This window comes from Cornus florida, unplaced genomic scaffold (genome assembly GCF_030987335.1).
Source record: "Cornus florida cultivar Cherokee Brave unplaced genomic scaffold, ASM3098733v1 CherokeeBrave_3.0.0_Hap2_Chr09, whole genome shotgun sequence".
In the NCBI taxonomy this organism is placed as follows: Eukaryota; Viridiplantae; Streptophyta; class Magnoliopsida; order Cornales; family Cornaceae; genus Cornus; species Cornus florida.
The window spans coordinates 3,176,688-3,191,045 of record NW_026775579.1 but is presented as its reverse complement, the minus strand read 5'-3'; the positions used below and the strand labels follow the sequence as shown (position 1 = coordinate 3,191,045).

The following is a 14,358-nucleotide window of genomic DNA, read 5'->3' as shown; positions in this document are numbered from 1 at the left end:
AGACAATACAAGTTATTCTGGGCAATTACGACCCATAAGGTACTACCTAGTGTGCACTATGACATAGGGAGAACTCTTATTCCCTGCACTAGAGCCAAACTAGCCATCACATATTTCATATCCTTACAATCTTCCAAAAATCAACAAGTTCATAACATATACATGCACAACAATAATGCATGAAACTACCTACCAAACATAAGTAGGGTGAAACCACATAAACCATGTCCTAAAGTTTCATGTCTAAAATGGCATACAGCATGTCGAATCTTCAATGTGCAATTCATCACACTTACAATGAACGTCAAATGTCGAATCTTCAATGTGCGATTCGTTACACGCAAGTCAATGACACTAAATGTTACGCTAAATCAATTTACCATCAATGTAAGTCACAATTACTAATCCACACAATATAGTAATAGACTAACAAGGTAAATACAAGTGCAATTTTCAAGATTTTCATAATACACCCTCAATGAAATCTCTAGTATTAAGCAAGTCATTAAGCAATAATTTCACTACACAATACAAATATAATTATACATGCTTTAAATCACAAACGCTTAGTCAAGCATATAAAATCTCTATTTATATGCAAATACAATAATTGAAAAGCATGTAATCAATATATATAAAGCCTCAAATATATATAAAACCCAAAGGAAATATATATACAACCACCCCTACCTCAATAGATAATTGAATCTCTATAATCCAAGGCAAACCAAAGAATTCCAAGAAACCGTTCTAAGGTTTTGTAGAGGATGATGAGGAGAAGCTTTTACCTTTCAAAGGTTAAGTCAAAAGGTGAAGGGAAATGGCTTAAAACTATGGTGGTAGTTCTAGGGTTTCAAGAACACAAATGGAGGCAAGTTAGGGTTTTTGAGAGCAAAGGTGGGAAAGTGATGAAGTTAGTGGGATTTTTTGTATTTCTCCACTCACTATGTGCACTAGCACTACCTTTCTCACACACACAACTCATCCCACCCCTCCATTTGTCAACTAAGTAAGCCTCCTCACAAGATCCCATCTAAAGCCTACACTTGTCACCATCTTAGGCCTCCTCTCAAGGCCTAATCCAAGCCCTCCACTTGTCAACATCCAAGGCATCCAAGTGTCACCACACAATTGCCTACAAGTGGACCAATGAGAGTGTGACACTTATCACACTTTCCAAAAATTGTAAAAAGATCCCTCCCCAAAATGTCTTGCAAATTAAATTGCAAAATAGTCCTTGAGAAGAAAAATAATTACAAAATGAAAATTACACAATTACCCCTAAAAGCCAAAATGTTTCCGAAGAAACTATGCATCCATACCCTTACATGAAAAGTAAATAAGTAGCATGTTTTTATACAAAAGTAAAACTACGTATTTCATGGAAAACAAATGTAATGGATGCATGCAAAGCCGGGTTTAAATCCTAGCACAAAAAGTGAGGTTACGTGAAAGGAAACGACAACAAGGAAAAAGATATAAAAAATAAAAATAAAAATAAAAATAAATGCTGGAAAAAGAAAGGAAGGAAAATGACCGGTTCATTACAGAATATTTCATATTCAAGTACCCTTAATTGCATGTTTTAGTTCATTTTTGTATCAATAATGTGTACTTTATAAGCTTTTGTGTATTTTATTTATTTTCAGGACTTGTCCCCTAAAATGAATAAAAGCAAGGATTTACGAGATTTCAAGAGACGTGGATCATGGCGAACTGAGGAATCAATCAAAAAGGATCTTAAGATCATTAACAAGTCTATTTTGAGGAAGGAAGTTGACTCGAGAAGACTAGCAAAGAAGATGAAGTCACCACATAAATTAAGCTAGCGTCCGAACGCAGCTTCCGGTGGAAAATTTGGCTAAACAATTGCAATTGAAATAAATAACATTTAAGTAGCCAACGGAATTTCCGTCCAGATGCCCATCTCTGCGTCCAGATGCCACATGTCAAGATCAGCCGTTGCAAGCACTCTACGTGCACAAGGAGGCCAGCCATGATAAGTTACATCCGGACGTCGGCCGCTGCGTCCGGACGCCCACCTGCGAGTAAATGAGCTATCAAAAGATTTTCAGTTTTGAACTTCCCTCTCCCCCACTTGAATGCACAATTTTAATCAGTTTTTGAACTAGAATCTGACTATAGAGAGCAGTTATATATATCTCTCTATTGTAGATTCAAAATTATTCAGTTTTGTATTGTTTTTAGAGAGAGAAAGTAAGGAAGAAATTAGGTTTTTTGTGTGTGGAAAAGGGGGCTGCTATAGAACTGAAAAGAGAGTCTTCTTCTTCCTACTTTGGAGCTTCCACCATGCCCAGTATGAGCTTATTCCTCTCCTAGGGGATTGATGTAACCTTGACCAAGTAAATATGTTGTAATTGTCTTTCAATTTGGGGAATTCTTCTTGTATATTATTGATTTCATAAATTAAATGTGTATACATTAAATTGATATATTTGAGCTTCATTTGAATATATATTTATGCTGAGATGTATGTCTTGTCTTAGAAATCATGTTTGCATAACTATACACTTTACATTCTTATAGTGACAATGAGAATGAATTTATGAAATGGTTTTATTGGCATATTATATGAGAAATTGGATAGGTTATGCTTAGGGAATATGGACCATGCTACACCCTTAGATTAATTTAGTTAGGTAGTTAGTCCATGCCTACTGAAGATAATTTATGCTAGATTCTTGAATTTCACGTGCATTAACATACAATTTGAGAACTTTGATAGGTCATGCCTAGGGAAGATAGTTCATAACACAATTTAGTTTAGGTGGATGAGCCATTCTAACTAAAGATGGGTTATGCTTAATTTTGAATTGTGTAAATTTCTGAAAAATGTTGTGGTTGTTTATACTTCTACACATCATAGTTATATACTTAGTTGTTTTCCCCCAAGTTGATTGCATGTAAACATGTTTATGAGGCCTTAGTGAAGTCAATTCCCTAGCAACTGAATCCATTTTACTTTATATTTTAAATTGTAATTTCATGTTAAGTGACAAACAAATTATCAAACAAAACATTTTTCTATCAAACTTGAAAGTACTCTTAGAGTTTTGATTGACATAAGCTAGCAATCTTCGTGGATCGATAACCCTTACTTAGTCATTTTCTACAAGAATTTGTGCTATAAATAGGGATTTTATAATTGATACACTTAGTGCACATCAATCACATATTCAAATGCTAAAGAGGTATGTATGTATATCCGTGCACTAAAGTGCATAATGCATCTATATTTATTATACTACTATTAGAAGTGAATAGCAAATTTTATTTTATATATATATTTTTTCAATCTTTTTTTATACCATTTTATTTAAATTAATTAAACTCATGCTCAGTCTCAGTTACTCTCGAACTTTAGTTACTTCACATATTCCCAACTTCTCTTTTTCTCTTTACTTTCCATCCAAACTAAATTGAGGAGTTGGATGGCCATGTTGAATAATTATACTTGCAACTCTTGAATTTTTCTATTGTTAAAAAATAATATAATTCCACCAGCTCTCGTTGGATGTTCTTGACAAAAATCAGTGGAATAGAGAGTACTGGAAAGAACTCCTTGGGAGGAAGAAGTCCGATTTCAATTAAAACAGTATATTGATAAATTTGGAGGAATATCAAATATGACGTGTGTGTGTGTGTGTGTGTTTTAATTGACAAAAAAACAACCATAGTTACTGTTAACTTTTACCCTAAAACCAGTCGTTCAACATTTCTTGCAATAGTCCTCTTACTGTTCACCAATCCACAAACATTTGTATCAGTGGTGAAGGATGGTGAGGTTGCGTATAGAGGGGTATTTAGGACTATAAACTATTTTTCAAATTTGGTTACTATTCATTTGACTTTTCTTAACTTTAAGCTTACTCAAAAGTAATTTATTTATTTATTTATTAAAAATTTGGTCACCAAAATTTTCCCACACCCCTTGCCATCGGAAGACTAGCATAGTTTGTGGTAAAAGCTTAGTGGTAAAGAATAATAATAAATAAATAAAATAAGAAACATGAATGCAAGAAGAATTCATGTTTCTTAATTGAGGTTGTGCAAGATGAATTTATATGTAAGATGTACATTTAAATTCATCTTAGTGGTAAAGAAACATGAATGCAAGAAATTCCTCAAGAAATTCCTCATTTTCAAGTGAAATGAAATGAGACATAATGTGTGATAACAGGTTTCAAATTGAAAAAAAACCAAAAAAAAAAAAAAAAAAAAAAAAAAAACATATATACAAACACATATATATATATATGTATGTATTCCTAATTTACCTTGCCGTGGCTAAAGAAAATGCATGAAAATTCACTAGGATGCTAAAAGCTAAAGATAGACAAACCGTGTGTTCTCATCCATCGAACAACAATTTAATTTATGCTATTTACTAGAGACTGTCAGAATAACAGTTCATCCCATGAGTTAAAAATTCAGCCACAAACGCAATACAAATTTAGTATTTGGAAATTGGAAACTTAAAACAAATAATGAAGCCGTCAACCTGAACCAACACACAACCTTAAATTTTTATCATTCATTCTCTCATACAAAGAATCATAAAAATTGCTGACCATCTGAAAGTGCAGCATTGACACCGGTAAAGCACGGGAAAACTGTTTGCATGGTGAAATAATTTTTAAAAATCAAGGAAGAACAGCCAAAAATTTTCCTTTGCCTTTGGACATTTCACAACCTTGTAAACGTTACATGATTTGGGATATAAAATTGTGCATTTCAGATCCTGGACTGGATCTTCTGTGAAGAATAATTATACAACTGTAGATATTGATTAAATTGATTACTAATCCTTGCCCCAAAAACTTCAAAAGATAATTAGGAGCTTCACAGGGGACCTCTTGCAGCACGAAACCATCAACTAAACTGGCGAGAAGTGAACTTAACGAAGCATCTGTTGGAGCTGAATGACCTGTTGCTGCTGATCTGGGGGCAGCGAACTCAACTGCTCTGGTGTGAGATTTAGCACTTGCTGCAGTAAGACAGACTCAACTTCAGGACGAAGCAGCAGCTGCGGAACAGAATAAAAGAACTTGATATCAGGAATGAAAAACCACATCATTGTTTGGCCTTCCATTATCAAAAATCAACCATGTCTTAATTAGATGACATTCTAACATCATCAACAGCACAATAGGATGCCTATGACTCATCTGCAAATGAAATGTCAAATCATTCTGTATAGCCATTTTTTTTACAAAGTAGAATCAAAACATTGGGGTATGAATTGACGCTTTATCACGTTGGGTAAATGTCAGGGCAATTATGCAACTCACGTTCATTTTCTTTGTGACACAATTAAAGCAATCCATACCATGATAGAAGATGGCCATAGTAATATTAAGTAAAAAAGGGAAAGTTTATGATGTTTCCGGACTTCTGATTTGCAAAGGAGCCGTAACTAAGAGTACTAACAATTCACTGAAGACAATTAGAAAAAATTAAGTCTCGGAATACTTCTTAAACCCGTCTGAACTACACCATTATACTTCTTTCATTTTCTTTTTCTTTTTTGATAGGTTTAATTAATTTAATAATTTCTAGCAGAAACTTCTGGAACTGCCAAGAGGGATATGCAACAAAAAGGATTTCATAAAGTTCTCTTAACTTCATAACGAGGTGTCACTGGTGCACTGGTACACAAATCCTTTTCGTACTAACTACATGAAATTTGCAGCAGAACATCTCAAGAAGAAATTCCCTGAACCATGTCGTAATAAAGAAAGAAAGCTAGTAGGCTTATTTTAGTAATAAGGTCAGTGCTGCTTATTTTAGCACATCTTGTTCTTCTATTGATTTCATCACAATGTCAACCATAACTGATTAAGATACTAGCTTCCATGATCTACCCATCCCTTTCTAGAAAAATAGAATCATTCCTGTCTTCAAGACCCTATTTCAAAAACTGGCTGAAAGCGCCTTTGGGCAATGAGCTCAAGCTCTTGCTCGCTTTGTTTGGTTCATCTGTGACTTCAGTATGTACCTCATACTTCACAAGTATGAAAAAGGTAAACAATGGATTGTTCAAGGTGTTTTGGGTTCGAAAGAGTTGCAGAAAACAAGCTCCCATTCAAATTCCCAACATAATTTAGATGCAGTGTGATGTATAACTGGGAGAGAGAAGAAGAAGAGATAGAAAAAGAATTGGGGAAGAAGTCTGTATATCTCAACAACTTGGTATTCAATATTCTTCCTAGTTATATTGCGAATCTTTTAGATAAGCCTCTTAAAGAATTAGAAGGCATAGTATACTACAATGTGTGATTTGATCAAAATCCTGATTTTACAGATTCGGATCAAAAGTTGTGCAATACAATACATATGTCCATGTATATATAGGCAACCCAAAGAACTAATGAGCAAAATAGTTGCTACACAGTCACATACATAAAAGAAGTCAAAAATAGCTGCAAAGAACCCTAATGAAACATGTAGTTGTACTATCCTCTGCATCGGAAGCTAGGTACCCTCTGTGTCGGCACCGATAAAAGGTATGTATAGCATGTGGGGCTAGGCAACCATTATGATCTCAATCATTTCTCCCCGGCTAAGAACTCACCTCTGGAGAGCAAAACTCATGGTACCATTCCAAAAGGTCAGGATCAATTACATAAAAACTCATCTTTGGCAATATTCGTCAAAAGCTGCCCAACCCAATGCATATGTCCATGTATATATAGGCAACCCAAAGAACGCTAATGTCCAAAATAGGTGCTACACACAGTCGCATACATAAAAGAAGTCGAAAATAGCTGCAAAGAACCCTAATGAAACATGTGGTTGTGCTATCCTTGCATCAGAAACTAGCTACCCTCTGCGTCAGCACCAATAATAGGTACGTATAGCATGTGGATCTACACAACGATTGATAGGGAGACGATGGTCATTCATTGCTATCGCCTTGATGGAGGATGACTATCTTGGAATGTTCAATTCGAGAGGTTTTTGCACGATTGGGAGGTGGAGGAGATGGTTGAGGTTTTGGCTCTGCTTTACAGTCAGCCCATTAATTATTTCCTTGGAAGTTCGTTCCTTCCTTCCTATTTTCTCTCCACACCTCTTCCTTCCTACCGAACACAGCATAAAGGTGAGGTGACGGATGAGTTGCTGTGGGCAGGTTCGGGTCATGGGAGATTTGAGGTCTGCTAGTTCTGTTGCCGCCTGATGGATTCTCAAAGTATAACATTTCTATGGAAAGGTATTTGGTAATTTTTTTTTTTTTTTTTTTTGATAAGTATGGAAAGGTATTTGGTGCTCACAAGCCCCCCTCTGAAGGTGACATTTTTTGGTTGGACAGCAGCTTTGGGGAGGATTTTGACCATGGACAATCTGACAAGAGACGACAAATTATTGTCAATTGGTCTTGCGTGTTAAGCGGGCTGAGGGGTTGGTAGATAATCTTCTTCACTATCCAAGAGCTAGGGAGGGTTGGGATATTCTTTGTGCTATTTTTGGGACCCACTGGGTTATGCTCGAGTTCTCAGTGAGTTTGATTGTAGCTTGGGGTGGGTTGTCGGGTGCAACCCCAAGTTAGAGACGCATAGAGGACAACCCCTCTTTTCTTGTGGTAGACTCTTTGGAAGGAGAGGAATAGATCCTTTGATGGGATAGAGACTCCTTGGGGGATGTATAGATATTCTAGTTCCTTATATTTTTGGGTTTAGGGTTCCAATTGTGATTCTATGGGAGATTCTTTTGTCGTTTGTGAATAGCTTGAGGATTTAGTTTTTGAGCAATTGTTTGGGCCTCGTCCCCCTTTTGGATGCTCTTCAATAAATAAAATTAATTAATTAAAGCATTTTTTCATCTTATAATATCATGAATGTCATGGATATCTGGAGTTGGATGATGTCACTGGCTTGTTGGCTCTCTTGTACAGACAGGAGGTGAAGGGCACTGGTGTTGACTCCCTGTTTTGGGTGCCCTCTTCTCAGGGAATGTTCCAGGTCCGGTCTTTTTTTGTGTGCCTTTCTGGTTTTCATGGCGTTTCCTTCTCGTGGAAAAAGGTGTGGTTGTCCAAGGCGCCTCTTAGGGTGGCCTTTTTCGTGTGGACTGCAGCTTGGAGCAAGATTTTGACTTTGGATAACTTGAGGAAGCGAAGACATATTATTGTTAATCGGTGTTGTCTTTGTAAGTTGAATAGGGATTCAGTGGATCACCTGCTGCTGCATTGTCCTGTGGCTCATGATTGTTGGAGTCTCATTTTTTATTTGTTTGCTATTCATTGGGTTATGCCTCGGACATCTCGGGAATTGCTGGATATTTGGAGGGGCCAATGGGTAGGGGCTCAAGCGAGAGTCTTCTGGAGGGTAACCCCCTTTTGTGTTTGGTGGAGCATTTGGAAAGAGCGGAATAGAAGATCTTTTGATGGGAAGGAGTCCTCCATTGGGGTGTTGAAATTTTCTATTATTTGTACTCTTTTTTGTTGGGGTTGGGGGAGAGATTTTTCCTCCATTGAGGATATTGTGGACTTTTTGGACTCCTTGAGATCATAGTTTCAGTTTTTTGTATAGCTTGGGACGCGTTCCCCTTTTGAACGCCTTCTAATTCATTTTACTTACCAAAAAAAAAAATAATGAAGGGAACACAGAAAGACGAGACTTAGAGGGCAAAGGAATTAGGTTAATAGACTGGCGAGGAAAAAAACCATACACAATCTTAAAGAGATTCTTGCTAGTGGACTTGCTGATTGAACTAATGTATGCAAACTCAGAAAGATTGTGTATGGTTTGAAAAAATGCTATAAATACTATAAATCTTTATATCTATATATCTAGGTGTATATATCTAGGTGTTCTCAAGAAAGACACCTAACCAAGTTTCCGCAACTATGATTAATGACCTCAGTTTCACATCAGATGAATGTAAAAAATGGAGAAATTTTCTATATTAGTCTCAAAAAGTTTCGGTGTCTTATAAGTAACTTACAAACCTGACATCTCTATCAAACACAATGGAAGTGTGTTGGAGCCTAGAGAATGAAATGTGTCTTATCTTAGAAACCTATCCACAAGAATGAAAATAGAATTGTGTGCGGAACATGTAAAGAGTATATAATTCAGTATTCCTTTGTCTAGCTTTCGCTAACTCACACATGCAACACTGGAAAACAATTCTAGTAACATCTCCTGATAACAGCAGCCAATAAAATTTATCCACTACTAGGGAAATTGTCTTATTTCTACCAAAGTGACCACCAATTCCTCCAGCATATAATTCACTACTAGTCTTTAATAGATGTGCAAGGAATGCATAGCCTAGATCCATGAAATTGATAATCGTCACAAATCAATAATCACAAAATCAATACAATCTCAGCGATTACCATCCTAAACCTCCCGAAATATCTAATCAAAATCAGGACAAGAGGAATACTCATTCCCCATCCTTTCAGATCCTATAGCAGATGCTCATAGCTTAAAGAACTGCTACAACTCGACTAGAGCATCGGCTGGCTTCTTTCCAATACCAATGACATGATTGAGCAAAAAACTAAAATCTTGAAGAAAGCAGCCCATTTTGCACGTGTAGCACTTAATGTTTCTTTCGAGAGTGAAGATACCTCAAGTCTTGGTAATCAGACTATAAAACAAACTCTTTATGTAATAAAAAATACGCCAATGGCATATAGTGTAAAATTCTATCTCACATGTAGAGTATTTCCATTTAGCTTCATTAACCTTTTCATTAAAGTGCACCATGGTTGGACCCTCTTGACTAAGATACCCCCAATTCCAAATCCTGACGCATCAGAAGCTAAAAACTCTAGAAACGCTTTCAATTTGAAAATTTTCTTAAATTTCTTTTAGTCTTTTTTGGTAACCACCAAAAAAATAAAAAAGAGTACTTTCTAGCACTAGAGATTTTGTCTCGGTGCTTTTCTTTAATTTTAGATATAGGAGAGAAAAGAATGGTCATGTAGGAGACTGGACCTAAAACAAGACAAAATGAGATGTGTGCTTTTCCCCATCTCTCTCTTTTTTTCTCTCATCCTCTTTCTTCTCTTTTTCTTCTTCTTCTTCTTCTTATACTTTACTCTTGATTTGATTATCTCTTAAAGTCAACATGGTATCAGAGCATGGTTTGTAAAGCTGTAGGTGTGTAGTTGAAACCCTAGGGCAAGTTTGTGTAAACCCTATTAGGTGTGAAGGGTTTTGAAGAGATTCCAAGATGAGATTTGTTTACAAGGAAGTAGTGTTAATCACATCCACACGTAGATCCAACTGTCTTTGATCGATTGCAGATCGCTGTTTTTTTCATGTTTGCGTGGTTCTGCAACCACGGCTTTTTCTTCGCCGTTCGCGATTCTGGTATGGTCTACTTTGTTGCTTTCTAGGGTTTGTGTGGTGACTATGTGGTCACATTTTTATGCATCTCAGAAGATGGTAATCTTTCTAGTTGCAGTTGTTTGCGTGTTAGGGAGGTGGTTCTCAAAGTATTTTGTTGCTGTTTTTGTTTCTGACCATTGTGTACCCAGAAACTGTTTAATAAAATGTCTGGGTCACTTCAAAAGAAGTTGGGTCTTCTCCTAGTCTGACTCTAGTATTGGACAGTAGTAATGATCACCATCCAGGCCTTTGTATTACAACTGTTAGGTCAGATGAGACGAACTATATGGAGTGGGGCTCAATCTGCTCGTATGCATATCACTTCATCGTAGGATGATCGACTATATCGAAAGGACTATTATGTATCCTTCCAAGAGTGATCCTGAATTCAAAGAATGGAGTGCAAAAAACTGCACTAGTTATGACGTGGTTGTTGCAATCAATGCAGCCACAAATCAGCAAAGGGTTTCTATTTGTGAAAACAACTAAAGAGCTATGGAAGGCTGTGGAAGAGACGTATTCCTCAGTTGGTAATTTTGCAAAATTGTATGAAATCCAACAACAAATTTCAAAATTCAAGTAAGAAGACCAAACTGTTGCTACATATTACCACACTCTACGTGGTAAATGGGAAGAGTTAGATCACTACCAAGACTACATACCCGTAAGTGCAACTGATGTTAAAGCATTTCGTGCTATGGTAGAAAAGAATCGAATCTATGAGTTATTGGGTGGTCTGCATCCGAGATACGAGCATGCCAAGGTGCAAGTGTTAGGCAGGTATCCAGCCTCTACTTCTGTTAGAGATGTGTTTTCGTATATTCAAGCTGAGGAGAGTAGAATGAAGGCTATGTCTACACCTGTATACACTAAACCTGAGCCAGAAGTACCATTGTCTGAGAGGTCTGCTCTTGCCACACAACAATGGAACAAATCCAATATTCCAAAAGGAGGGAAGCAGGATGATAAGAGCAAGTTGAGGTGTGATCACTGTAGGCGTACACGCCACACTAAGGAAATATGTTGGAATCTACACGGTTGCCCTACTCCAGCTCCTGCTTATGCGAATGCTAGGCCAAGGCCTGCTTATGCGAATGCTAGGCCAAGGCTTGCTTATGCGAATGCTAGGCTATTTAGGGGTTATCTACGAAACATACTGCAAAGCGTGAGACTGCTTCTACTAGTCATAACTCCTCAAGGCCACCAAGTTCTTTTTTCTTTTTCTTTTGAACTTGATGCTTTTCGACATCTTCTAGCTCAAAATGCCTCCATTTCCAACTCTATTTCCAACTCTAACGTCGCTCAAACAAGTACCTCTCATTCGCCACATTAGGTTTCCACATTATTTGGTGGGCCACCCTGGATGATTGATTCAAGAGCCACTGATCACATGACTGGTATGGCATCTGATTTTTCTTCGTACAGTTTATGTTCTGGTTAGGATAAGGTTAGAGTGACTGATGGCACATTCACCTCCATTGCGAGGAAGGGCATTGTTTCTGCCTCTCCTAATCTTACCTTATCCTCTGTTCTTCATGTCCCAAAATTTACCAATAACCTTTTTTCTGTCAGTCACATTACAAAAGGCTTGAAATGTAGTGTAACCTTTTTTCCATCTCACTGTGTGTTTCAAAACTTGGACACGAGAAAGACAATTTGACATGGCCGTGAGGACAAAGGCTTGTATTTGCTAAACGCAACACCAACTTCTTATTATGTTGCAAATCAATCTAGTGTTAGGAATAGAAAAGTCAATAAAGATCGGTTAATGCGATAGCAGAATAGACTAGGTCATCTACCTCTTCTTGTTTTGAAGCATATGCTTCCCCAGTTTGCTTATGTTGAGTCTTTTGAGTTAAATTGTGAAACATGTGTTCTACCAAACAATGTCGTGTTTCTTATCCTACTAGTATTAATAAAAGTACAGCTCCTTTGCAGCTTGTTTATTCTGATGTGTGGGGTCCTGAATCTACTACTTTGTTACTTGGTTTTCGTTACTTTGTTGTGTTTGTTGATGTTTAGTAGATATACTTGGCTCTATCTTATGAAAACCAAGTGATGAAGTTCATTCCATTTTTAAAACCTTTCATAAGATGATATGCACTCAGTTTGGTTGTCCCCTCAAAATCTTTCGATCTGATAATGGAGGAAAGTTTATGTATGGTGGTCTTGCCTCCTTTTTTGCAGATAACGGGATTGTCCATCAAACCTCATGTGTCGATACACTACAACAAAACAATGTAGCTGAAAGAAAATACCGTCATATTATGGAGGTGACCCGTTATCTTCTAATTGGGATGGGAGTGCCTAAAATTTATTCGGCTAATGCACCCTTAACAGCTACATAACTTATCAACCGCATTCCTTCTAAGGTTCTTGGCTATCAATCTCTCTTCTTTGTCTTACACCATCACACTGCCTTGTTTATTGTCCCTCCGAAAGTGTTTGGTTGTGTTTGTTATGTTCACATTCACCATCACAAGGACAAAATCGACCCTAAGGCAATCCAATGTGTCTTTCTTGGATACTCCACCACGCAGAAAGGGTATCGGTGTTATTACCCTACCACTTGTCGTCGGTTTGTCTCCATGGATGTTACATTCTTTGAGTATGTTCCTTTTTTTTTCCACTGCATGGGATTCTCTATAGGGGGAGACTGCTGTATAGGTAGAGAATCCGTCGTCCATCCAGAGGGAATGTCCCCTTCCTTTACATGTTCCCATTCAGAGGGAGGTTCCCAATCAGGGGGAGCTTCTTTCTGAGGTGCCTATGTTTAGTTATCCTAATACTAAAGATTTGCAACAGAGAAAGCAACCAATTGTCTACACTAAGAGGGCAAAACAAGTCGTTGACTCACCCCAGGACCAAGAAGTCTCCCTCAATCCAGGTAATTCCTCAGTTGACATTGATATTCCTGATTCTGTTCCCAATAGCATTCCTGTTGATCTTGATGTCCCTATTGCCTATCGTAAGGGTGTTTGTAGTTGTACAAAACATCCCATATCTCAGTTTGTATCCTATGATGTCTTATCTCCAACATATCGTGCTTTCACTTCGTGTATCTCCTATATATCTGTTCCTTCTAGTGTTTCAAATGCTCTCAATCAAACTCCATGGAAGGAAGCCATGCTTGAAGAGATGAAGGGCCCTTGAGAAGGATGGTACTTGGGATATTGTTCCATTACCTAGGGGTAAGAAACTAGCAAATGGGTCTACACAGTAAAGTATTATGTAGACGGAACAATTGAGAGATATAAAGCCCAGTTAGTTGCAAAGGGCTTCACTCAGACCTATGGGATTGATTATCTGGAAACATTTGCTCTAGTTGCCAAGATGAACTCTATACATATCCTCCTTTCTTTGGCACCTAATTTGAATTGGCTTTTACATCAACTGGATGTAGAGAATGCCTTGGAGGAAGAGGTGTATATGACTTTGCCACCAGGGTTTAAGCTTGCCAATGGTCAGAATTTAGTGTGCAAGCTAAATAAAGCCTTGTATGGGTTAAAGCAGTCGCCATGTGCTTGGTTTGAGAGGTTTAACACTGCTGTGAAAAGAGTAGGGTACACACAAAGTCAGGCAGATCATACTCTCTTCATCAAGAAGCGCTAGGGCTGCACCACTACCCTTATTGTATATGTTGTTGATATTGTTATCACTGGAAATGATCTAGAAAAGATCCATCGAATGAAGTCATTCTTGGGGACAGAGTTAAAGGTTAAAGACCTCGGATCATTGAGATACTTTCTTGGCATCAAGGTGTGCAGATCGAAGAAAGGGATTTTCATTTCTCAACGAAAGTATGTGTTAGATTTATTGGTTGAAACAGGTAGGCTCTAGACCTATTGATATTCCCAATGAGCAAAACCATAGGCTTAATGATGTAGATGGAGACCCATTACATGATATGGGAAGATTTCAGCGATTAGTTGGGACATTGATTTACCTATCTCTCACGTGCTCGGATATTGCCTACATTGTTAGTATGATTAGT

At 37.4% G+C, this 14,358-nt stretch overlaps 1 protein-coding gene across 2 annotated transcripts in view; it reads right to left on the bottom strand.

The window, feature by feature from the left end:
- Nucleotides 1-4,523: 4,523 nt before the first annotated feature.
- LOC132273458 (cleavage stimulating factor 64) overlaps nt 4,524-14,358 on the bottom strand; it is a 48,127-nt gene continuing 38,292 nt past the window's right edge. For both annotated transcript variants that reach the window (XM_059774420.1, XM_059774421.1), the window contains exon 10: nt 4,524-5,047. In XM_059774420.1, the coding sequence (XP_059630403.1) occupies nt 4,919-5,047 (129 nt within the window). In that variant the 3' untranslated portion in view covers nt 4,524-4,918. The remainder of the gene's footprint in view (nt 5,048-14,358) is intronic.